Source organism: Vanellus vanellus, assembly GCF_965231255.1.
Source record: "Vanellus vanellus genome assembly, chromosome: 26".
NCBI lineage: Eukaryota > Metazoa > Chordata > Aves > Charadriiformes > Charadriidae > Vanellus > Vanellus vanellus.
Genome location: NC_138931.1, coordinates 5,684,947 through 5,711,328, shown reverse-complemented (window position 1 = coordinate 5,711,328; position 26,382 = coordinate 5,684,947). Strand labels below are relative to the sequence as shown.

At 48.0% G+C, this 26,382-nt stretch overlaps 1 protein-coding gene across 1 annotated transcript in view; it reads left to right on the top strand.

The window, feature by feature from the left end:
- Positions 1 to 3,580: 3,580 nt before the first annotated feature.
- The window catches only part of GFPT1 (glutamine--fructose-6-phosphate transaminase 1), a gene marked incomplete at its 5' end in the record, with an annotated part of 46,104 nt that continues 23,302 nt past the window's right edge, over positions 3,581 to 26,382 (top strand). The window contains 8 exons of the mRNA XM_082495855.1: positions 3,581 to 3,587; positions 14,648 to 14,755; positions 15,152 to 15,259; positions 16,687 to 16,812; positions 17,631 to 17,689; positions 21,436 to 21,570; positions 22,465 to 22,526; positions 23,278 to 23,357. Coding sequence (XP_082351981.1) covers positions 3,581 to 3,587; positions 14,648 to 14,755; positions 15,152 to 15,259; positions 16,687 to 16,812; positions 17,631 to 17,689; positions 21,436 to 21,570; positions 22,465 to 22,526; positions 23,278 to 23,357 — 685 coding nt within the window. The remainder of the gene's footprint in view (positions 3,588 to 14,647; positions 14,756 to 15,151; positions 15,260 to 16,686; positions 16,813 to 17,630; positions 17,690 to 21,435; positions 21,571 to 22,464; positions 22,527 to 23,277; positions 23,358 to 26,382) is intronic.

The following is a 26,382-nucleotide window of genomic DNA, read 5'->3' as shown; positions in this document are numbered from 1 at the left end:
CACGTCCAGCGCGTATCCTGTGTGTCCTCAAGTTCCTCAAGCTCTGTCGTGGAGAGAGAAACGCATAACCCTCGCGTCCCATCCTCTTTTATCTGTTCTGTCCCACTACAAAGTAAGCTTTTCAGGGCAGTGGTTGCATCTCTGCAGCATAAAGCAAGGGGGGGGGAGACTCTGAATAAACGAAAGCAGAGGGGAGGGGGTTAAGTGCCAATTCTCACTCGGAACAAAACAAAACCCGACCGTATTCGCAGCATTAACAATAACCATAAACTGTAATACTGTGACAGCCCAGTGCGGTAAAATCGTCAGCCCAAATCATGAGGCGTTTGTGTGTGCACCTTCCAAGCTCTGTCTGGAACAGCTTAGTTCATGGAAAGAATTCCTCTTAGCGAGAGGCGGCCCGTCTCCTCCGCTCACCCAAAAGACCGTTTGCATTCACGGACACTGAGGCAAACAGGGGAATGACTGTTCGACGTTTAGCTTAGGAGTTGGTGGGGCGGCCAGCGTGCTCGGTGGCGGGATGGTATGTAACGTGAGGTTCTTGCAGCTCTTGCTAAAGAGGGCTCTTCAGTCCGGGGGCCGGGAAGCTGTGCTGTGCCGTAACGCTCAGGTCAGCAAGCCTTTTGACTGGGAAGTTTTTCTATAAATTGCAGTTAGTCATTACATTTAAAATAGTTATGACCGCTTGAAATTATGCTGGTATTTTTTTTTTTTAAAGAAAAGAAGTACTTTGGTATTTTTGCTGTGCCACAGATAAGTGCAAAATTGCAGTCTGCCGCTCAGCCGTTTTTGTTTTCACCCGTGTCAGCTGGAGAAAACACACAAAATCCATTCATGTTTCCTAAGCGCTGTTCTAGCGCTCTCTTTTAACAGGAAAAGCCGATTACAGCTATCTAAACTCTTGTCATCTTGAAACTGTTCACAGGTGGAGATGTGCTTTTTGTCAGGATGTGACTCATTCCATGCTTCTAGGAGAAATTAGCCTGGTTGTCTATAAGGCAGTCTTCTGATAACGCCGTAGCGTACGGTGTGAAGCCATCGACGGCCACAGCCTTCGCTGACTGACGGCGGTTTTGGAGCAGGTACTTTGAACACAGTAGCAGGAGGAAATGGCTCGCGTTACCTGCTGTTAACATTCAGGATGCATTAGAGCAGGGATCACAAAACCTGCTCTTTTCCAGGATACAGCAGGGATCACAAAACATACTCTTTTTCCAGGAGGTGATAGTTGGCAATCTGTCTAAAATTCAGGTCTTTAGCCACAACTTCAATTTGAGGTGAAGTATGTTGAGCTTAGAGGAGAAGGAAGCAGGTGTGTTTTTTTTTTTCCCCAACTATGGGCCCTTTCAATTAATTTTAAAAGGCTCGTGTGTGAGAGAGAGTTTGGGAAACTTCTCGTGTTTCTCTGGTCAGTAGTAAGTTGCTCATCTGCATGAGCTATATATGGTAGTTAAACCATCTCCTGTACATACAGCAAACCTCAGAATGAAGTAACAAGTTACAGAGAGGATAAATATTGGCTTTTATGGGGGAAAAAATTAAATAGCCACCTCGTGGCTAAACACATGGAGCTTAATTTCCATATGCGTAAAATTCTGAGGAATTTGCACCAAATTAGTACATATGGCATATGGATGGATGAGTTGGCCTTGGTTTGAGGGAGTAATTTTTATAACATCAAGTATGGTATAGGTTTAAATCGTAAAGTTTGGTATTTGCTGTGCGGCTGACGTGATCTGTGTATTTTGGGAGTGTCTGTAAGGCCTGGCCACACTCCTTCAGGTCTCGTTACAAGAAGGGCCATACCCTCTCCATTTGCGTTCAGATCATGCTATGGATTGTTTTAGGTCTGTAGTGAATACCTTAAGAAATTCAGCTAGTGGTAAGAAGCCGTGAACTGGGAGCTGCTGTGGGGCAGCAAAGGAATCCCTGTATGGAAATACCCCGCAGACGAATCGGGTGTGCCTGGTAGATCAGTAACGGGTTTGAACAGTGGCCAAAACTGAGGAGAGCAGTATTTGTGTGCCAAGGAGTGGTGTGTGCATTTCTAGTGATGGCCTTTCCGATGTGTGCTGTTACAATGGGTTAGTAGTCCCATTCCCATCTGGGAAATCACAGACTGGTTTGGGTTGGAAGGGACCTTGAAGACCACCCAGTGCCACCCCCTGCCCTGGGCAGGGCCACCTCCCCCCAGCCCAGGTTGCTCCAAGCCCCATCCAACCCGGCCTTGAACACCTCCAGGGATGGGGCAGCCACAGCTTCTCGGGGCAACCTGCGCCAGGGGCTCACCGCCCGCACAGCCAACAATTTCTTCCCAATATCTCATCTCAATCTCCCCTCTTCCAGTCTAAAACCATTCCCCCTCGTCCCATCGCTCCCCTCCCTGACCCAGAGTCCCCCCCCAGCTCTCCTGGAGCCCCTTTAGGCACTGGAAGGGGCTCTGAGTTCTCCCCGGAGCCTTCTCCTCTCCAGGCTGAACCCCCCCCAATTCTCAGCCTGAAATGGATTTCCACTGCCATGGGGTGCCCGGCTTCCTACTTAAAGATGTGGAAGTGGGGAGAGAACTCAGTTTGAAGCCAGCCCTCCTCCACCTGGCAGCTGACAAAGGGGCCAGAAGGCGCGGAGCAGCGTGGTTGCAGGTGGCAGCTTTGGGGACCCCCCCCTGCCGGGGGCTGTCCCTGTCGCGTCCTCACTGCTGAACAAGAGCAGGGTGCGATGGTTGCAAACTTTTAATGTCTCTTAGGTTGGTGACCTTCCTCCTTCTGTTCACGTTCTGGCAGCAAGCTCAAAATCTACCGCTGCTGGTTTTTTTTTTTATTTTTATTTTTTTTATTTTTTATTTTTTATGTGTATTATAATTTTTGGTCGTTTTCTGGGGCTTTTAAGGAAATCTTTCTTTAGTGTCAAGCCGAAGTTAAACGAAGGGCGTTTTTCTTGAGGGGATTGCTGTCTTTTTGGAGCCGTGGGCTTTTATGAAGTTTTTCAACCGGTATTTGAGGGCGGTTGTGACACGTGGACGGCGTAACCGCACTCTCGGCCTGCGTGGCCCTGTGCTCAGCCCCTCGCGGCCCACTGTGCTGTGCACTGCCACCTCGGTGCGCTTCTCTGCCTCTCGCTCGTGCGTGGGCGCCGTTACAGAGCCGTGCGAGCGGCGCTGGGGAAACCCTTCGGGGGGGGAGGACCGGTAACACGGTGCTCTCCAAACGCCGCCGAAGGGCTATGGGGGGGGATAATCCCGGTAATATGAATGATTAATGGCGTTGTCGTCCCCCCACTCCAGGGGCGGCAAAGCCGGACACGGGAAGGGGAACCCCTCCCCGCGGCCGCCGGGGGGAAGGAGCCCTTTGTCCGCCGCCTCCCGTGCGGACCCGCCCGGCCGCTGCTCCGGTTGCCACGTCCCGGGGGAGAGGGGCGGGGCTGGGGGCGGGGCGAGCGGCGCTGGCCAATGGCGGTGCGGGCGGCGGGCATGCGCACTGCGCCCCCGCCGCGGGGCGCGGGGGGGGGGGGACCCGACCGGGGAGGGGGGGGGCGGTGCGGCCGCGGCGCGCAGAGGCAGCGCGGCCGCGGAACGGGGCGCACCATGTGCGGTAAGGGCTGGGGAGGGGGGGGGATGGACGCGCGGCGCATCCCGGTAATGCGGGAGGGGGGCTCTGGTTTGGCGTGGGCCGCGTCCGTGTGCTGTTCCGTTCCCCTCCGCCGGCGAGGGAGCAGCGCTAGGCCGGCCGGTGCCGTGCCCACGGCGTGCCGCGGCGGAACGGCCCGGACCCCAGCAGCTTGGCTGGGAAAACGAGGAAGGGGCGGCAGGTTGTGCCTCGCCTCTGTTATAGAGAGAAAGGGGCCCCGTCTCCGTTATCTGAACATGTCATCATCTCCTCTGCCGCCCGCCGCCGTGTCCCCGGGGGAGGCGTCTTACGCCGCGTTAATAACTTGAAAGGGCAAATTCTGCCGAAATTCTGTGCCGATGCGGCCGGAGTGCGGAAAAGGGCAGCGCCCCGGGGCCGCCTGAGGCACGGCCGTGCTGGAAATCCGCCCTTCCCTCGGCGCAGAGGCTCCGGGGCGCTCGGGGGTGGTGGGTTTGGTTGGGTGGCGGGTGGTGCTGAGGACGGTGACACTCCCGGTGGGGTGAGGGGGTGTAGTTTCCAAAAGCAGCGAAGTGACTTCGGAGCCTAAGCCCCAGTGAACGTCAGTAACGCGCACAGTATAGCAAAGGGATACAGGTTTCACCAGTAGCGTTTCCAAACGTGGCTCTGGCCGTATCAGAATAACCACTCCCACTTTTAGGTGAAAAGTGTTGTTTATCGTTAGTTATTTGGGCATTACGACTTCTGATGTGGATACTCCTACACTGACTGGAGTTCGCTCGGTGTAGGTTGTGAGGCAGACAGGTAAATTGGTTTAAACGTGGCTTGGAAGCGTCCGTGGCAGGGTTACGGACGGCTTGTCTCTGTGCGTACCCCAGTGGAACTTCCCCGTGTTGAACAGATGCTTTGAGTGAACGGGAACACAAACCGGCGAGGCTTGGGTCTCCAGAGTCACCCAAGTACTCTCCGCTCCCATTTGCCATGTTAGTACAATTACTCTAGCTCATCTTTTGGACACAAGAATATAATTTACTCTTGCTCTTCCTCTTTCTGTTACATTGGCTTCATGTTTTTCCATGGAAATTTATGCAGCAGTGATCCATCGGCTCTTCTTATTTGTCTTTCCACGTTTCCTTCTTTGTTGTTTTTTTTTCCTGTATTTTTAGGTGCAAAATTAAAATGATGCTCTAAGCAAGATTGTGGGGTTTATCTTAATGTGCAAGTTGCCATTTCTTTCATTGTTTCGGTCAGATTGAACCGGTTTCACCTTCAAACTGTCAACTCTGTAGGGTGCTACAAAGAAGCAATCGGAGATTCATACTTCGGCTTACATTTAACACTATGTTAATTTGCGTTAAAAGTACAAAGTGGAGCAAAGCTAAGAATAGAAGGGATAATTATTATTATAAATAGCTTGCTGCAAGAATAGGGATGGTTTCGGTGCCTCGTGCTTGCCTTATTTGAGGTCCAGCCTTTGAAATTTGCAATATTAACATTCTGCTCTTTGTCTCTATAATTGCGATAAGCCCAGAAAATGCTGTGGGTGGTTACTTAGTTGTGTTCAAGGTTTAATGTGCTTCTCCTCTCTTTGATATAAGCAAAGTTCTTCTTGGATATTGAAATGTTTAATGAAATGGTAAGAAAAGCATCAAGGATTATTGGTTCTGTTGTCGAGTCGTGTCCTGGGAGCCAGAGATATGTCCTGTAGTGAAAAATGGGAAGAGGAGAGCATTAACTGAGTACATTAATACAGAAAAATAAGCCTTGGAAATTGAGGAGTTCCCAAACGCAGGAAGTGCGTGGCTGAAGACAGTTAAGGCTTTTGTAGGGAACAGGAGGAGAACTGTGTGGAGTCTGAGGGTGCTACCACATGAACGCCTGTGACTTGCGGTTAAGCGCAGTTGGCACGAACTAATGAATACAGTCTCCTCTGGTGCTGCCATTCGCGGTCCGGCTGGTGAATGCAAGACAAAATTGTTGGTGGTCTCGGCCCACGTTAGGAAACATTAATTGTCGGGGCAGTTTGGGCAACAGGAGGCTCCAGCAAAGGGACAAGGTGAACAAATGTAGGTCTTGCCCTCTCAGATAGTCCTGCAAATTTTGTAAAAAGACAGAGCTGGCTTGTAGGTATTCTGAGAACTTACACTAACAGGACTTAATTGTCTCTCCGAACTGAAGTGACAGTAGTCTACCTCTTGGAGTGGAGGGCTCTGATTGCTCACGCTGTGGCCTCCGCAAGGTCTGAGTCGCCGTGTTACGTGGCATAGCGGCAGCCATGTGGTCCTGGTTGCTTGTACAAACCGTCAGATAACATTTCTGTAGTAGAATTGTAAGTCAGGGTGTGCATTGCTTTATCTTGCCACGCTGTCTGGTGGGTGCACGGTCCACGTTCAGATTTTTATCCAATTCATCTCAGATAGAAAGGTAGTTATTAAGATGAGTTTTTAAAAAAAGAAGGTGACAATGCTGCTATTGTTATCTGAGTTCTTCCTGTAACAGCTTTAAGAATGGAATTACTAATACAATGTTTTCGATGTACCGATGATCTGATGTTCAGGTTTACATACGCATGACCTTACGGAGTCCTGTGGTCTGATGTGCTGGACAGGTAAAGGAAAGTAGCCTCAAAGTTCAGTTCCTTGATGCCTAGCGTAAATGACAGGTCTGCTGCGTACATGTGCTGGGTTTTTGTTTTTAATAGTGTTAGTAAAAAATAGATTTTGTTCTTGGAACGTGTTACAAACTTGCAGTTTGAAGACCTAACCAGGTATAAATTGGGTGTGTGGTCTGAATGCACCAAACCAGTTCAATGGAATCTATGAAATAGTTTGGAAAACAGGTTTTTCAAGGTAGCCAGGCTCGATGGACTGTTCTGTAAATAAGTAAACCTGTCGTATGCCCTGACTGTTTGTAATGACAAAAGCGATTGTAGAATTTAGGTCTTGTGTTACTAGTGATTACTGAAGATAAAAATGGGCTTAAGAAAGACTCAAGTTTCAAGTTCTAGGGTTGCACGTACATCAGTGGGGACTGCCCTCCTGCTCACGGAAATGCCATTTGTACACCCAGGTCTGTTCCTCTCTGTGACACATGGAGTAGTGGCTCTTGCCCAGAATGAATCCTTAGAATTGATGCTCTGGTTGTTTACTTTAAGCAGGAGAAATCCTGCCCTTTTTAGCTGAAGAGAGAGGTGCGTCCGTGGGCATAAAAAGCATCCAGTGGACAAATGTGGTTCTCCACCAAGTGGATGTTTTTCTGTTTTGCTTTTCTCCCAGCGTGGACTTGATGAATTGAAGGTAAACTCTCCCATAGGCAGCTACCAGACACAATAATGATAGTCCGCTTGTTTCTGACCTTGTGCTCCTTCAAACTGTGCAGAATTAGCGTTGTTTCGGTACGCAGGGGTTGGCATGGCATTCCTCCTCACCGAACCACCGGGCAGCACATAGTAGGAGCCCTCCCCAGTGGGTTTCAGGCGTCGTTTCTGGGGCTTTGTTCTGTGCTACGATTAGTGTCTGCGTTAGAACTTGCTGTTACTGCCTAGTGTCTCCCATGCTCTACTTTGAAGAAAAATATTTTTATCGCTTTTCCCAGTCTGTAATGTATATTGTGTACGTGATATTTAGTAGTCTGCATCTAATTTGCTGAAGACTTGAGGCCTAATAACGATCACCAGGATAAAGTATTCTTTGGAATTGCCAAGTGGGTGTATTGATAACATCGTCTCTTGAAATGGTTTTAACTGTAGACAGTATGGTATAAATCTGACAGTAAACCTAGCCTGAAGGCTTTTCTGCTTTTGTGGGAAAAGGATTAGGAGAAGCTATTCCTGAGTAACTTCATGTGTTTAAGACACTGGAGAAGATCATTTATTCTTCCCTGGAAGTGGTGATTCATTTCATTTTCCTGTGGACTTACCATGAAATAAAGGAACATGAGCATCAAAAAGGTCACAGAAGAATGAAGTTCTCAGAAAAAGTATTTTAGTGACAGGCAACAATAGAAATAATGAACGCCCACTTGGTAAAAAAGCTGTTCTGTTAAAATCTGTCAGCTGTTTATTGGGAATTCTTTATGTAGGTATCTTTAAGAAGGCCCAGGTTTTGTGCTTGAACATTAAAAATTGGTTCTAAGAGAGAGTTGAGTTTCACAAGCAGCTGAATACCTGCTCTGCTGGTGCTTCACCGGGTAAGGTTTTCAAGACAATCCTGCAAGAAAGGGAATGGTTTATGTTTTAAAGTGTATTGTTCAAGATACTTCACTTAAGAGAAATATATACAGGACTTCTTACTCTGGCAGGTTTTAATGTGGTTCAAGAATTATATGATAAGCTGACATGCTTTTAAACAAGTTTTTTCTGTCCGTATGTGCAAAGTCCTGTGTCAGCTCTCTAAGCGAAACGTTTTATTACGTTGTAAAGCGTGACTGCTGTTCTCATCCTGAAGCATATTAGTGTCAAGTCCTGAAGTATATTAGCGTATTCCAGACAGGTGTATTGTGTTTTCTGAGCTTGTCAGATACAAATTCCTGTAGGATGCTTGCTGCTGTCTTATTTTAGCTGGGAATTCACAATTATAAACAGCGCTGGACTAGAATGAATTTTTTTGGTTTTACATAGCGTGTATTTCAGCTCAAACAATGCCAGGTCAAGGCTTGTCAGGGTAGTGTGATTAAATGTCATTCACACATCCTGGTTTTCTGTATAACTTCCTCTTTCTGGCTCGTTCTGCAGCCTGAGTTACAGAGGGCAGGTGTGGCGTTATTACTGAAAAATGCTCACGTTGAATGGTGTCTTAAAGGCGTAAGTTGAGCTGAAACTGAAACTCCTCTTTTCCCGTCTGCTGGGGACCTAAAAATTCACGGTGGGTTGGTTTCAGGAACGTTCTGCTTGGACTTCAAGATTTCTCCGTTTCCAGCACCTGGCATCTAGGCTGGCAAGGGGGCTGAGCTGGTGGTGCACCAGATGGGCCCCTGATGGAAATCCGTTAGATTTGTGTTGGAATTTCATCAAAACCAACATGTTTCCATTGACTGTCGTGATTTCAATGAATTGTCACTTAGACAGAAAAATTGGCGCTTTGTGACAGCGCGCTCCTCACGGAAGCCTTCAAGCAGCTGTAAAGATCCGTGCGGTTCCTCTCTTTTCATCTTTTGAATCGTGTAGATGGATTTGAATATAAGCACAGGGAGGGAGAGAACAAGGCTTTAACGAGGCATTGTGATTTGGAGAAAAACGTGGCTCTGGTGCGTGAAAGAAGGGTCTTTCGCAGTCTAAACTGCAAGGTAGAGTTTGCTGTGTGCCATCCCGCATCTGCCACGTTCCACCTTGGAGGAGGCTGCGTTTTGTAGCTGGGTGAAATGAGCCTTTGTTCAGCTTTTGAGTAGAAAGAGGTGCTTTTCTTGAACAGCCAGGGCTTTGCATCGTGCTGGGGCGTAGGTAGCGCCTGCGTGCCCTTGGACTCGGCACAGCCGCGTGCCCTGCTCTGCCTTCACGCGGACAGGACCGAAGGCTTTGGGGTGTAATTCCAGAGCCAAATTGTATCTGCAAGAGCCCCTATTGGTGGCTGCTGGGAGAAAGCAACATTTTCCAAAAATACACTTAGATCAGTGAAGCATAACAAGCAATTACTGCTTTTGGGTGGGTTTTTTTGCTCATCAGTGTTACTGTCGAGGGTGGTGGAATTGTACATAAAAATGGAAGTGATTACAAGATGTAATTGCTCATATATTCCTGAATAATCCAATAGGTAGGGTAGAGCCAGTAAAAGTGCTGTTTTCTAAATGTGGATTGAAGAATCACGTCATTATGGGATGTTTGAAAAAGGAAAAATGAAATGCATTTGAAAATATTTCCAGTGAATGAAGCTGTTATTTACACATAATTCATCATGACCAAATGTCATAAACGGATGATAAGCCTTCAAATATTTGACCTTAGCCTGCAGATTATGTCATGCATTTAGGAAGATACGTGTTCATTTTCACTGGCCTTATTGTCCCAATTTTTACTTCATTACACATCATTTTTACATACTATTCTATTTATTTTTATTGCATTTTTTTCTGTTTTCTCTAAGGTGAGTGTTAAACCTGCATGTCATACTTGCCTTCTCATTTGTAAAATGTGTCGATCACAGGTGAGTTCTTAGAATTTTATTTTTGTAGTGGTGTCTTCACTATCGCTCCAGCTCTTTTCCTGTCGAGATCGAAAAGCTGAACTGAATGAAAACTGAGTCTCCCAGTGTTTACATGGTCGTCTTTTTTGAAGAGCGTGTCTGCGTATTTTCCAGCACCAATACTGTATTTGTATTTCTTTTTGTTGGCTTAGTTTTCATAGTCTCTGTGTTTTCTGATAAGCAGTGCTGAATTCCTTGGGTTTGGTTTGAGGTTTGGGTTCTTTTTGGTGGCAGTCGTAGTCTTAGATTCTGATATTTTTTTTTGCAGTCCTCATGAATAATCTTAATATAATTGTGCTGTAATTAATAGATTTTTTTTCAGTGCCTAAGACACACGCCAAGTTGGCTCCTTTCTAGATAGATGTTTTTTGTTTGTTTACAGTACAAGTAGAAATAACTGTCTTTCAGTCTCATTCCAGATGAGCCACCCCTTCCTGGAGGAAGTCAGTTACTACTTTGTGCCCGTTCAGTACACAGCATTTTGCTGTAAACTGCTAGCAGTTGTGATCTGTGACAAGGATTCCGGTTTTGATTTGTTGTTTGTTTGTTTGTTTGTTTGTTTTTTTTTAGTTCAGGTATTACTAAACTTGTTTAAAATGTGCAGAGAAAATAGCAATTCAAGCCACTGTCTGGTTTGGACTCAGATTTAACAAAGATGTCCAAAGTCAGCCCTGGCTGGAGGTAAATAGTTCTGGTTTTAATCCATTTTTTTGGTTCAGAATAAGTTGCAATCCTTTTGCCAGAAGCAGGATGGAGACTAAAATGATCAATTCACATTTACAAAAATAGTTTATGAAAGGAAACTGAGTTTCAGCCTAACAATTGCGCCCATCTATTGAGTTAGACCTTTTTTCAGATGTGGTGATGGGGTGTTTAGGAGGGGACGCGCGCTCTGTGCTTTCTGCAGGGCCACTGAGATGACCGCGCTGGGCCCCCCCCAGTCTACTTCAATGGAAAATACCCTCATTTAAAATGCAGTGTCACAGCCTGGAAACAAGTTGGGTGTTTGGTAGCTGTGTGCGTGGTCGCGTTACAGGGTGATGCCTGACATCCCTTGGGCACAGGGGAGGACCACCTTCACATGCCTCCGGCGTGCTCTTGGTCAGAGCAGCTGGAGGTGCTGGTGGGCAGCGAAGGTGGGCTTTAAGGTGGCAGAGCAGACTGCCTACGATAACCTACACTACTGCCCCTCCACCTTTTTGACAGTCCTCTTTTCTTCTTCCTTCTTGGCATATTTGCCTACACATCATACCCTTTGCACGCAGTTCCTGCCCCTAAACGTTACGGTGTCTTTGTGTCACCCATTGCATGCCAGATTGACAATCTGTTCCATTTTTGCCCACTAGTCATTCAGTGGGACACCCTACCAGTGAAGAAGGCCTTCTCCTTGGCCACGTGGGCTCTCCGCTGTGTGCCCAGGTGGCCAAGAAGTCCAACAGCATCCTGGCCTGTATCAGGAACAGTGTGGCCAGCAGGACTGGGGCAGTGACCGTCCCCCTCTGCTCGGCACTGGTGAGGCCCCACCTCGAGTGCTGTGTTCAGTTTCGGGCTCCTCACAACAAGACAGACATTGAGGTACTGGAGCGTGTCCAGAGAAGGGTGACGGGGCTGGTGAGGGGTCTGGAGCACACGTCTGGTGAGGAGCAGCTGAGGGACCTGGGGGGGGTTCAGCCTGGAGAAGAGGAGGCCGAGGGGAGACCTTCTCGCTCTCTACAGCTCCCTGACAGGAGGGGGTAGCGAGGGGAGAGCAGTCTCTTCTCCCAAGGAACAGGCGATGGAACAAGAGGAAATGGCCTCAAGTTACACCAGAGGAGGTTTAAGATGGGTATTGGGGAAATTTTCTTTACAGAAAGTGTTGTCAAGTGTTGGAACAGGCTGCCCAGGGCAGTGGTGGAGTCGCCATCCGTGGAGGGATTTAAAAGATGTGTAGAGGTGGCACTGAGGGACATGGTTTTGTAGTAACTTGGCAGTGCTGGGTGTATGGTTGGACTCGGTGATCTGAAAGGTTCCTTCCAGCCATAATGGTTCTCTGATTCTATGCGCTCCTGTCAGTGAGGCTCTTGTGCCTCTCACACTGCCGCTGTTCACTGGAAGGACTTCCAGGAACTGCCTCACCATGGCCAACCAGACATTCAAACTCCAGAGCACCGTAACACTCCTCATAGCTCCCCGTTTGCTCAAAAGAGCGAATCCCACTTGAGTGTTCTTTGGTGTTGCGCCGCGGTAGCGGGCTAACTTCCTGGGCAGCTGTATGCCCGAGTGGGACTGGCTATGCCATAGCGAGGTGGCTGGAATGCCACCTGGGGGGATGCAGAGGTTGTAGAAGCTTCTGGAGAGCTGTTTGATGGGCCCAGTTAATGCCGGCGGAATAAAAGGTATAAGGCTCCAGGATTTGGGTGGGAATGGGACCCTTAGCGCGTGTTTCCAAGGTACGTAAACCGCAGAGGGAGGTTTCAACTCTGAAATTATTTAGCTAATTTGGAAAACTGTAAGCAGCATTCACATTTCCGTAATTACCCCTGCTGGTTATAATTGCGCCTTCTGCAGTAGCTTTACTTTGGATGCCGTGGTAGGTGGCTTTGGTGCGAAGAGGCATGTTGGGAAGTGCTGGAGCCCAGCCTGCCTTTTTAAAGACATCTCGTGCGCGTGTTTTCTCTGCTTTATGGTACACGCTTGTTATTTTTATGTGTGATGCTACTGCTGCGTTGGGGGTCTGTTTGGGAGGTTTCTGGTAAATATGGAGAGAGGGGCTTTTCCAGCTGCCGGCTAATTAAGCTCTCTGCTTTGTACTCCTGTTGTAAGACCTGGAAGTCATTTAAAGGATTTCAGGCATCCAGGATGTAGCTGAAATGTGCCGTCCTGCAGCTTGGCTGACAGCTATTTGGAGTCGGTTTGCTTGTAAACAGGGAGGTTGCTGCTTGCCTGAAGAATGCAGTTTTTAGAAACAGAGTGAACTAAGTATCTCAAATTGGAAAAGTTTATTTTTGCCAGAAGGGTGGGGAGGAGGGTTTGGAGATTGAAGACGTGGGGGAAGTGTCCTTCAGAGGAAGCTTTTGAAAGGCAGCAGAGGCTGTTAATTGCTGCTGGTGTTTTATTATCTGTTTTTAGTGCTGAGTTGTGAGGTTTGTGGAGGAGGACCTCACCGTGGCAGTGTAGTTACTGGAGCCAAGGTTCAGGCTGAACAAATGCCATCAGGAGATGGCAGCAGCAGGCATGTGTGCGTGGTTGGTTTGGGATGTCAGGAGCAATGGAAGTGAAACTGCAAATTTTTATTAATTTGGTCCCGATAGTCTTACAAGTGGTTATCAGAAAAGGCCTTGGGTTTGGGGGAAGTGAAGGTAGAAGCAAAAGAAACCAAGTGAAAAAGTGAAAAGCTCCTTTTTTTTCACCCTTTCATCTGACTAGATGGTTAAAGAAAGAGGAACAATAGAACGTGCATCTGTGTTTTTCTGGCAATATGGAAGGAGATAAGTGAGAGACGGTGCGCTCTTTTTGCAGCAGGGAGGTGTAACTTGTTGTGCTGATGCTTTGGGAATGGGATGGTGAAGCTTATGACAAACTTGCCCTGAGACCTGAAGCCAAAGTTCATGGAAAAGGGAGAAGAAATGGGAGAGTGTCAGAATGGTACATGGCTGCGTACGACCTTGTTGTCCCTGCTCAGCCTAAAAAGTCCCTTGTAAATGTTTCAGCACTTTGCTGGGTGGCATTCAGCACCTCCATCAACTCTGAGTAGCCCATATTTCTACTTACAAAGACATCAAAAGGCTTTGAATTATTTAGTTTAATTCCAAAACACAAACAGCTTAAGAATGCAGTTTTTCAAATGTTCTTTAAAATAATCTGTATGTGAACATAAAGATATATGTTCCAAAAATCATCTTGGCAGTAAAATTTTTCACATGAATAAAAGTTTGGGGACTGTGAGGCCGGCTGGATGGCATGGCAATACTATCAGGAAAAAAAATCAAAGATTTGGGATGCCTTTAAAAGGACTTTGTTTTTGCGTGTGTGTGAACTCTGTTCTCCTCAAGAGGTTTAGATAAAGTTTCTCAAATTACAAACCCTGAATTACCAGTCACATATACGGATTTTTGTGTGAAACCCATCTTTCTTTTATTCCATGCAGATATTTTTCTCCTTTAAAAAGTTAGAAGGGGTGAAGTGGTAGATTTCAAGTGCAGATATTTCTAGCATCCTGTAAATGTCTTATGCTACTGCTTCAGGATGGCACCAAAGGAAATCTTTCTGAAATAGAGCCGTCATTGGCATTAGAGATCTAGGAATTTGTGTGTCCCCATCACCACTTAAAAATAGAAGCAACAATTTATCTTCCATTGTGACCTACAGGAAAAATAGCTCCATTAGTTGGAGGGTGTTCGTTTGCATGCGTTAAATGATTATTTTTTTTCTTAGTGAGTCTGTGGGAGGAACTTGGAGAAAGCTATTCAAGGAAGAATTCCTTTTGGTGATGGTTCTTCGGCACGCAAAGCTCAGTGTTAGTGAACCTTGAATTTTTCGTCTGGAGTGATTAGTTTCCTGGGCCCTGCATTGTCTCCTGACAGCTCTTTCTGTCGTGTAGGTCCAGCTCACGTGGCAGTTCTTTCCCCCATCACACCCCAGCTTGTCCTGTTTAGTTGCTTTCAGTGTCATGAGAAGGATGCTGGCATTTTGGGGTTAGTTTCGATCTCTGAAATGTTAGTGACATCTTCTCCATTGGACCTCAGGCGGCGTAAGGAAGAGCTGCAGACGTGGTGGTACCTTCCTGCAGGGGGTTCTCAGTACAAAGGCTTGTTCGAGTTGTAACTTAGTGCACGTACAGAGTAGATGGCACGTACAGAGTTTCCTCAGCTGTGACTTTGTTGTAAGATTGTGCTCTTTTCCCCCATACAGGCATCTTCGCGTACCTGAACTACCATGTTCCCCGGACAAGACGGGACATCCTGGAGACCCTTATCAAAGGGCTCCAGCGGCTGGAGTACAGAGGCTATGACTCTGCAGGTAGCTCTCTCCGAGCAACAGCGGTTCTTTTTTGAATTTTGGCTTGTAAATGATGATTTTCATGGTGTGTTTGTGAATGTTTTCTACTGTCTTCTGCTTTTGAAGAAAGCTGAAACACAAACTGGGTGCACCTGTGATTGTGTGGTCAGAGGCTTGGGTTAACTTTTAATATACAGATTTCTATAAACGTTCTTGACGCCTGTTATGTAAGGCTTTAAAAACATCTACAAGATGACAAAGGGAAAATTCACTTCTAATCTAAGGGGGTTCTTGCCATTATTTGGGAGGATCAGCTGGGGGAAGAAAGGAAATAATCATAATCATAATTTGTTTACATAAAATTCTGTAATATATTTTCTGTACTTCACGCTCTTCGTATTCCGTGGCGGTGTTTAGGTGTGGGAATCGATGGTGGAAATGACAAAGACTGGGAAGCTAATGCTTGCAAAATCCAGCTTATCAAGCAGAAAGGGAAAGTGAAGGCTCTGGACGAGGAGGTTCACAGTATGTATTTCCCTTTTGGTCTCTGCCTGCTCTCTTGCCTTGAAATGTCATCTCATCTCATCTCATCTCATCTCATCTCATCTCATCTCATCTCATCTCATCTCATCTCATCTCATCTCATCTGTGTTTTGCATATTACCTCTTTTACCCAGAAACACTGTATTTCCAAATAACTTCTGTATAAAGCGCCAGAGACGTAACCACTCATGTATGTGCTGAGAAGAACCCAGCGATCCTTTGGTCGTTGGCGTGAAGTTACAGGGAAGTCCTGATTTCTCAAGACGAATGAGTCACATACTATTAAAGTAAAATAGACCTGAAATACATTTTAGAAAACAGACGAGAAAAAAAAAAAAAACTAAACAAAAAGCTCCTTAAACTGGGGAAAAGGGAATTACTGGGAGATAACTATTAGAGACCTAGAGCTTGGGGAAAAAAGAGAAATGCTCTAATAACTTCACCAGCTGAATTTTAAATTTTCACATGTAGTGCTTGTCCCAGGTAAAGCTGCCCGTCCCAGCAGTGATGGGCTGAGCAGCTAAGCGCTAATGCGTGTGTGTAACTGTCAAACTGATGAGAACGCAGAGTGAGGTCTTCTGCATCCGTTTCTGCCTCTTTATGATGTTCCATTGATTTAAATGTTGAGTTCATTAAATCTGTGCACAAGGCAAAGAACAACAGAGTTGTTGGGCGTGGCGTGCAGGTAAGCTGTGCGAGAAGGGGAAGAGGCTTGTCAGAGGAGTCAAGATCTCTAGTTTGCATTCAGGAGCTGCTGGGTTGTTGTAACTTCACTTTTTTTAACCCGTGCTAGTGTTAGCTCGCAGCGCAGGGTGCCCTTCCTCCAAAAGGAAGGCGGGTAGATCTAATCTCAGTGTAGAGAAAACCAGGACCCGAAAGGGCCCAGCGAGGTGGTGTGTGCATTATAGAAACGGAAGATACACAAAATATTTCTGAAGAAATGTTTGCCTGCTCAAGAAAATTGCAGGACGTAGTTTTAAAGAAGTTGTGGAGGTACTTGTGGAACAAAAGGAATCTTTTTTCCCAAAGAAGTACTAATGCTAATGGTATGCCTTCTGGAGACAAGAGTTAGTGGTGAATACTCCAACCATAGTGGTATGTAGCCATGAAATGGGCTGGTTCGGTCACAGCTGACAGCGTGCAGCAGGTGACAGGTTGACAAGGGGCACCCTGAGAGAGGAATTAAGGTTGGATTCTTTCTTAAAAGTTGTTTTTTATTTTGGTGGGGTGAGGAAGGTGGGGAAGTTGCTTCTGAATCTCCTGAAAACACGCTTGACGGTTTGTTTGGTTTACTGATTCTGTCTCCCTGTCAGTATTGCTGTCCTGCGGACCCCCGAGGACGAGACCCCCATGTCGGCTTTGGGGTAGGGACAGCCCCTCAGTACTAAAAACTTCTGCTTCTTCTGCAGAGCAACAGGACATGGACCTCGACATCGAGTTTGACGTACACCTTGGAATCGCCCATACCCGCTGGGCTACCCACGGTGAGCCCAGTCCTGTCAACAGCCACCCGCAACGCTCGGATAAAAACAACGGTGAGTGTGTGTGCTTGAGGAATCGGGCGCTCCTCGGCAGGTCTTGGGGTGCCTGGAAAAGCTCACTGCCACCTGCGGTGCCTGCTGTGGCACAGGGAGGGGTGGCCGGCCCCGGGGCAGTGGCTTTATTGCAGGCCACGGGGCTGAGCCCGGTTGCTGTGACGCCGGAGGGGTTCAGCCTTGATTTCTGGATGTGGGGTATGTTCGCAGCAGTGAACGGTCTCGGGAAGGGTAGGGATTAGTGCCCAGAGGTTCACTGGGTGCGTGCACACAGGGCAAGGAGGAGGTAAGCACGCAACGAAAGCAGATAGTAAGAATTTTCATGGCTAATCTTTGGAATAGAGTTTTGTACACTTCCCCCCCCCCCCCCCCCCCCCCCATTTATTTATGTTTTTTTCCATAATCACTGCTGTACGGAAGAAGGTTGGTCTGTTCTGTGCTGCTGCAGCGCGCAGCTTGGTTAGTGTGTGGTGTAGGCGCCCCAGGAGCAGCACCGACAAAGTGGCAGGAGGAGTGCGGGGTTTAATGGCTTCCAGCAGGCTGGAAACTGCCACGGGCTTGAGTGCCTCCAGAAACTTTGCAGGATCTCAGTGTCCCTGGTCCCATCCATGTCATTACTGTCTTCTGCCATTACCAGCCATGGATAGAGTGGGGGAATCACACCAGGAGGTGAAACTCCTCTCTTTATTCTGCCAAGTATGGCTTTCCATGAAATAAAGCTTTGTGGTCTCTGCTGTCTGTATCTGGCGGCCGCGGGCGCCCGCTGCCAGGCCGAGGCGCTGGGGTGGGGCTGAGCGGGGCCTTTCCTCTGTCTCCAGAGTTCATCGTCATCCACAACGGCATCATCACCAACTACAAAGACCTGCGGAAGTTCCTGGTGAGTGACCCGTGTGTGTGTGTGACACTCACTCCTCCACTCCCACTCTCCCACTTTGGCTCTCACACACTGCCCCACTCACATTCACACTCTCCCACTCGTCCCACTCCTCCACTTGCACTCGTATTCCCACATTCACATTCCCACCTACACTCTCTCCCCCACTCACGTTCACTCTCCTCCATTCACGTGCCCCAAATCATATTTTTGCACTCACACTCCTCCACTTGCACTCACACTCTCTCCTACTCACATTCTCACACTTGCACCCCCATTCCCTCCCTATCTCATTCACACTCCTCCAGACACTCACACTCACCCTCACATTCCTCCTCACTCCCTACCTCCCACTCCCCAACTTACACTCCTTCACTCCCCCCGCTCTCACACTCACCCCCTTCTGTTCACCCTACTCACGCTCCCTCACTCATTCTCATACTCCTCCACTTACACTCCCCCTCTCACCCCCCCTCCATTCACACTCCCTCACTCTTACTCCCCCACTTGCACTCACCCACTTGATCTTGCTCTCTCCCTCCCACTCCCAGTCTCTCCCACTCACACTTCTCCGTGCGTTCCCCACTCACGTTTATGCTCCCCCGCTCAGGCTCACACTCCTCCACTCCCTCCTCCACTCCCTCCTCCACTCCCTCCTCCACTCCCTCCTCCACTCACTCCCCCACTCACACCCCTCATTATTCCATTCACTCCCTCTCCCACTCATCCTCCCACTCACGCTCCTTCTCGCTCCCCCACTCACTACCCATTCCCCCACTCGTATTAGCACACACACTCCCCTACTCCCACACTCCCACTCACACCTTTACTTTCACCTCTCACTCCCTCACCCACACACACTCACTCTTCCGCTTCGCACGCTTGCCCCACACTCCCCCATCATGCTTCACTTCACTACCTCATTCCCCCACTTACGTTCTTGCCCTCACTCCTCGTCCCCTGCTGCAGTCCACCCCTCACTGCCCCATCCCCACTCATATCCTCACTTACACACGTTCCCCCACTCACACTCTCCCCAGCACTTCCCCCACTCACCTCACACTCATTATTCTCCTCCATTCACACCCTCCCACACCCTCCTCTCTCCCCCATTCATATTCTCACACGTCTCCCTCCCTCTCTCCCACTCCCTCATTCCCTCACTCACACTCACCTACTCACTTGCCGCATTCCCCACTCATCCCTCACACTCGCTCTCCCACTCATATTCTCACTCACTTCCCCACTCACTAACTCACCCTCTCACTCTCACTCCCACTCCCCCACGCTCATTCTCACACTCAATTCACTCCTCTACTTTCACTCCCCGCTCAGGTGCCCCCCTTGACCTCTCCCTCCCCCTCATCCACTCACACTCACCCTCCCGCTCCCCTGCTCACTTTCCACTCCCTGTCCCACTCACGCTCCTTACTCCCACACTCCCCTAGTCGCACTCTCCCACTCACACCCCCACTCCTCTTACACTCCGCTGCTCTCACCTCCCTCAGTCCCACACTCCCACCCCCATTCACTACCCCGCTCTCACTCAGCCCTGTTCACACTCACCCTCTCACGCACTCCCCCACTCACCCCGCCCCTCCTGTTCCTCGGTCATCACGCTCATTCCTACTCACACTCACTCCCCAATCATGTTCTCACATTCACACCCATACTCACACTCCTCACTCCCCACTCAGTCTCACACTCATTCCTTTACCCTCACTGCCCCCACTCACGCTTCCCTACTTGGGCTCACCTCCCCCTCGCACTCCTCCATACTCCCACCTCCCTGCCCCACTTCCCTGCTCATACTCACTCCTCCACTCACACTCCTCACTGCCACTCACTCCCCCACTCATATTCTCACACTCCCACTCATTCTTACACTCACCTTCGTTCGTGCTCCCTCAATTTCCCACTCCCTTCCACACCCCCACTGGTTTCCCTTCTGCACTCTCCTCCCCCCACTCCTCCCACTCATAGTCACCCCCCACTCACTCTCCAACTCACACTCGCTCCTGCACTCATGCCTCCCCACTTATTCTTGCACTTTCACTCCTGTGCTCACACTCACTCCCCCACTCACACTCACCCTCCACTCATGCACATTTCTCCATCCATGGTCACTTGGGCACTCCCCAGCTCACACTTGGGGGAGCACTCACATGTGCACTCACTTTGCATTTGCAGTCAAACCCACCCCCGCTCACACTTAAACTGACTTCCCCCACTCACACTCACGTTCTCGCACTGAACACTCACTTTTCCACTTGCACGTCCATGCACTCTCCATCCTACACACTCCCCGCTCACACTCGGTCCCTGCTCACACTCCCCTCTGCATTCACACCACTCCCCCTCCCCTTTGCACTGGGCTGCGTGCTCTCACGCACCGGCACTCCCCCCCTTGCACGCGTGCTCCTCTGATGGCGCTTCCTCTTCTACTCGTCCGCACTCTCCTCACTCTGCTGACAGTCCCACTCACTCTCCCGCTCACACCAGCGGGGGGGGGAAGGCAGGAGGGAAGGAGAAGGAAAAAGAAGGAGGTGCGCTGGATGGAGGAGAAAGCTGGACAGAAAAGGGAAGAAGAAGGGGATGAAAGGGGAAGGAAGTGACAAGGAGGGCAAGGAAATGAAGGAAAGGGAAATGGGAAAGGAAAGATAGGGAAGGAGTGAAATGGGAGGGAAGGAAGGGAATGGAAAGGAAATAGAAGGAAAAGAAGTCCAAGGGAAAGGGAAGGAAGGAGAGGGGTAAGGGAAGAAAAAAGAGAAAGGAAGAGGCAGGAAAGGAGAGGAAATGCAGGAAAAGAAGGAGAACATGAAGAAGGAAAAGGAAGGAAAGAAGGATGGGTGAGGAAGAAGGAAGGCCAGGAAAGAGGAAGGATAAAGGAGTCAAAGCAGGAGAAAAGGGAAAATGGGAAAGTAAGAGGAAAAAGGGAAGAAGGAAAGAATAAGGCAGAAAAGGAAGAGGAAAAAAGCAGGGAAGGAAGAAGGAGGAAATGCAGGAGGGAAGGAAAAGGAAAAGAAAGAATGGAAAAAGGCAGGGGGAGGAAAAGGAGGAGGAAATGCAGGAGGAAGGGAAAAGGGCAGGAAAGAAGGATGAAGGGAAATTATGGAGGAAGGAAGGATAAAAAGGGCAGAAAGGAAGAGAGGAAAGAAGGAAGAGGGGAGAAATCTGGAGGAAAGAAAAAAGGAAGAGGAAAGGCAGGAGGGAAGGAGATAAAGGAAACCGGAAGAGGAAAGGTGGAGAAGAAGAGAAGAAAAAGGAAGGGGAAGAAGGATGAAAGTATTCAGGAAAGAATGAAAGCAAAGGGAAAGAAGGATGGATGGAAAAAGGAAAGGTAAAGGAAGAGGAAAGGCAGGAGGGAAGGATGGAAAAAGGAAAAGAGGAAATGCAGTAAACAAGGAAAGGCAAGAAGAGAAAAAGGAAGGAAGAGGAAAGGCAGGAAGTAGGATGAAAGAAGGCCAAGTATTGAAGGAAAAGGGAAAGACAAGAGGGAAGGATGGAAAAAAGGCAAGAAAAAGGGGAAGGAAATAGGGTGGGGAGGAAGGCCGAAGAAAGGACATGAGGAAAAGGTAAGGAAGAAGTTAAATGCAGAAAAAAGGAAAGGGAGGAAAGAAGAAGGCAGCTGGGAAAAGGAAGTAAAAGGAGACACAGGACAAAGGGAGGAGGGAAAGGAAGGAAGAGAAAAGGACAGGAAAGGAAGGGAAGGGAGAGGGCCGGTTACTCAGCGTGTGCTGTCGCTGCAGGAGAGCAAAGGCTACGACTTCGAGTCAGAGACGGACACGGAGAGCATTGCCAAACTGGTCAAGTACATGTACGACAACCGGGACAGCGACGACATCAGCTTCACCACCCTGGTGGAGAGGGTCATCCAGCAGCTGGTAATGCAGGGAGCGGGGCGCAGGGGGGACACGGGGACAGGCAGGGACACACACCCCAGTACAGACAGACACACACGCGCACAGAAGGTGAAACCTGTACTCCAGCAGTGCCAGTGCCAGACAGTGCCATAGGATGTTCTGTGGCACTCGCCAAGGACTGGTTTTGTCTGTCCTACAGTATAACTCAGACACACCTTCGTTTGTCTTTACTGTTAGTCAATACTCATGTGAAAAATGTCTAAATTTGGGGGCGCAAGAGTACCCGGAGGCAGCCAGTGCCTGCTGTGTTGGGGGGCAAGCACGGGGAGGGGATGGGACAGAATGAAAATAAGTCTGTGCTTCAAATCGTCCCCAAACCATGCCATGGGGAGGAGCTGCTGCTGACCCCTGCTGGGAACGTCGCTGCACAGCGGCTGTCTCCACGCATCGCTTCTGGGCGAGTTATGCATAAGATCCGTCCACCATGTCCCTCAGCCCAGTGTTCGGGAGATTTGAGTGATTTGCCTGGCAGGAGCTGTAGTAGCAACAGGCCGAGGACATGTTTTGCTGGCAGATAGCGGTGGCTCACCTGTACGGCTGGTGGCACCACACCTGAGCAAACACTCCGAAGGAGGGCAGGAGCACTTGCTTGGGTGATGGCCGAGTGCGGTGCCTGTCTGGGAGCTCAGAAGACTCACTCAGTGGTTGAGGATGCGCTGCCCGGGCTCAGGGGAGGGACCCCCTTCCGGAACGAGCTGGCTGGAGCTTCTGGTGGCTCTGAAGAGGGGCTGCGAAGCCACTGCTCTGTATCTCTTGTTTGTAGAAACACGGGGGCAACTTCTGTGCTGGTAATCCTGAAACGGTGGCCCAGGCCTCAAATGAAAGCGTAACCAGTTTGTATGCCTCTTGTTCCAGGAAGGTGCTTTCGCCCTTGTGTTCAAAAGCGTCCATTATCCTGGCCAGGCAGTGGGTACCAGGTCAGTATTGCCGTGGGAAAGAATGTTCTTGTTACACCCTTTATGTCATTTTTTCTTTTGTGTCCCCCCAAGTTAGGCGATGATGGAGCAGAGGTTGTTCTTATCACACTGTATATCCTGGGCTGAGGGTGGCTGGTGTTTTTCATTTCCTTTCTCTTGTTTTCTGTTTATCATAACAAAATTCCCCAAAAATGTTTCGAAAAATTCCGAGTGACCAGCTGTATTGCTACTGGTCTGGAACAGCTGGGTTTTCTTGAGTCTGGTTGTGAGAGCTTTGAAAGGAGATGGTTTTCTCTCTTCCTTTGTCTTTGCATTTCTGGCAGTGCTTGTCCAAGTCCTCCGTTTGACCGAAAGTTGGGCCACTGTGGTGTTCAGGGTTTGTACTCACTTTTAAACATTTTAAACATTGGGTCGGTTTGACCCTACACGTGCCTAGCAGAGGGTTTGAATTTCGGTGCCGGTAGCTGTTCTGTAGGTCCATACAGTGAGCAACAGCCGGTGCGTTCCTGGTTCAAGTGTCCGTGGGACTGCAGGTACTCTTGCAGTTTCTGCTAAATGCGAGACAGATTCCTCATGTCCCGGTGCTTTGCTCTGTGTTGTGGCCTCCTGTGTTTGCAGCACCAACAACTTATCTGGGAGGAGCTCGGTCTGTTTTAGTTCAGTTCAGATGCTGTGCGGGAGAGTAGTGGTCCCTATGTCTGTGTGACGACTCTTTGGGCGTTGAGGGCTGTAACTCGATGTCTTCTTGCAGGCGAGGCAGCCCCCTGCTCATAGGAGTGCGCAGCGAGCACAAGCTCTCCACCGACCACATCCCCATCCTCTACCGGACGGGTAAGCACAAGCCCCCCCCTCCCCAGAGGAGCCACCTTCCACTCATGCTCAGCCCACTGCACAGGCAGAGGTTTCACAAACAGTTGTGCGCTCTGGAATACATACTGCACTTTTAAAATTTCAACTGTAAATTAAACCATTGTAAAAAAGAGATTTTGTTTGCTTTAAGTAAGTTTTTAACCACATACTGTACCACCATCTACCTCAAGTTAGTCTCTAGTTTTATAATTGAAGCTTTAATGTCCACTGGTTGCAAGGAAAACACATCTTAATACAGTTGAATAGAATAAAATAGAATAGAACAGTAAAGTTAACAGTGTAGTTAAACTGGGTTAAACTAAGTTTACGTTTTGTGTGTGGTATATTGGCATTCACGGACCTGGTTGTTTTCAAGAACGAAATGCCCGTGCGGAGCCACTGTACGCTTTGCACTATCACAAACCTTTCCCCCCAGTATAATTTTTAAAAAGTAGAATGTGGTTACCTTTGGTGTGGTAATCTGTATTTCTGTTGTCTGTCCGTCTTTCACTCACACCTGTGTTTTACCACTGTAAACACATATTTGCACCCTTGGCTAAGAGTTACCCCATAATTTCCCGTTGCCAGAGGAGTCTGAGCCCGTTTTGTTCCTGAGCACGGGACGAGTTCTCTGAGCCCCGCAGTGATCTCAAGGACTCGCTCTCGCAGCAGCTCTTACTACTTCCTAACGGTGTTGCTAACGAGAGTGTGCTGCAATGGAACAGGAAGAACTGGTCCCAGTCAGCTTTGTCTGTGTTTACTCTTGGTTGATGTTGGATAATTCGCAGTAATCCTTTATGTATGTATGTATGTATGTATGTAACACTTTATTTTTTTCATTGATTATCTGAAGTTTTTGTGTGTTTGTTTTTGTTTTTTTTTTTCCCAATTACACTTTCAGCTGTACAATCTATGGATCATTCTTTTGATGGAATATCCATAAAAATGGAGGAAGGTGCCTACCAGAGAAAATCTAATGCTTGAAATTTCAGACAAATCCTCCAGTTCCTTAGGAAAGGAATCACAAATGAGACAAATACGCATTGTCTCTTTAATATGTGGTTATTGCTTTCCGTGTAGTGTAGCGAAACAAGTGGGATAACCAGAATTCCTTCTTGATCAGAAACACCATGAGCGACACAGGAAAATCCACCCGTCTGCCTCTCCCGTTTCAAACATTCAGACGTAATAACGCTCAGCATATGTGCAAAATTGATGACAGTGCAGGTTGTGCTGCATGCTGCTCCCTGCAGCTCTGATTATGGAAGGAAATAGTAAATTACCTTAGAGAGACCCCACAAAACAATAGAGTGAAACCCTGTTAGGAGGCTGCTACTAATCCTGATGCAGGCATTCTCCAAAACTCCTGCAGTTCAGATTTTCAGAGTGACATCCTCCCTCCTGATGGGAGGGTGACTCCGACTTGCAGTTTCTGGTAGAAGCAGTAAGGTTGACTGGAACTTACTTCTCTTTGCTCATTTATCAGGGTGAACCATTCTTAATTCACATTAAGTACTTAATTTGTGTAAAGGTTAAGCCACCATGTGTGACGTGATGAGCCAAGCTCACACCTGAAGCAGGAGAGCACTTTTCTGTAAGAGGAGAGGGTCTGATCCTCAGCTACTGTAAATAAATGTGATTCCAGCCGTGGGCACTGATGGCTCAGTGGGTGAAATCCACGTGCTTTTGCTGGAGGAGAAACAAACCTCAGTTTGTTGAAAGGTGAACTCTGCTCCTGCTCTGTCAGGAGCAGGTTTAACGTGAACCCAAACATTAGGTGAGGTTTTGTTTCTTTTTACCAAATCTGTCTCTCTTAAGTCAGTGCGAATTTCATAGAGTCAAATTCTGAGTCAGGCTAATTCCCAGGGGTTTTAAGAACCAAAGTCCCTCAGCTTTTAGTTGGCACTAAGGCTTTTCTGAAAAATGGACCATATGAAATATGGATTTTAATATCTTTGACTATAATCATCAGTTCATTAGTTGTCTAATGCCGTCATCTGAAAACACCTCTTACAGAAATCAAAACTTTGGTGCTGCTCAAGTAAGCGTGGAAGAATCTATTAAGAAGCAGCTGTATTAATCTGTGCTGTAGTATCTTTGCAGGACTGCCACATGCTTGGGATTGTCATAACAGAGAGGGAAGGGGTATCCAAATATACTCAACACATACCACCCCCTCGCCCCCCCGCCCATTTTTTACTGTCGCTGTGTTAATTCTCCGCGATGTCTCCATTCTTTGGTTTAGAAGGGAAAAGATTAAAAGATTACTTCAATGTTGCTTCTAAATTCTAATAAATGGGAGGCAGGTGCTGCAGAGCAACAACCCAGGTTATCCATAGGTAAATGGACAATCTGTGGACAAATCCGTAGATAACATCACAACCATCACTGCTGGTAATACCCACAGTAACTTCACAGCCACTCCTTGTAAGATACACACCCAGCGCATGTGTATGTGCGCAGCAAGAACACGTTACAGTTCCAGCTCAGCGTGGAATCTGTAATACAGGAAAGCAATGCAACATAATAAAGTCAATGCAGGGAAATGCATTTTGAGAAACAAAATTTGCATGTTTTGATCAAGTATGGGTACTTCTGGTGGAGAGCGGCCACTAACACCTTTGCTCTGTCCTTTCTCAGCAACAAATCACTCTGTCCTGTCTCAACAATCACTCTGTCCTGTCTCAACAACAAAGGAGTTGTTTTCCTCGTTTACTGACTTAATAACTAAAGTGGAGGGCTCTAATTCATTGGCTGAGTGGAACCTTCTTACTGAGTATCAACATGAAAGCATTATTTTTTTCTTTACATTTGCATTTACAGAAGCATAAATCTAAACATCACGAGCTTTACTTATATCCCTGAATCAGATCGGTATCCCCTAGGTGAAACACAACATTAGAGCTTACGGAATAAATACATAATAGAGTAACTTCAATGTTGTTATTCTTCAGCAATAGTCACATTTGGTTAGATAGGCTGATTGAGCCACTCCCACCCCTTCCCG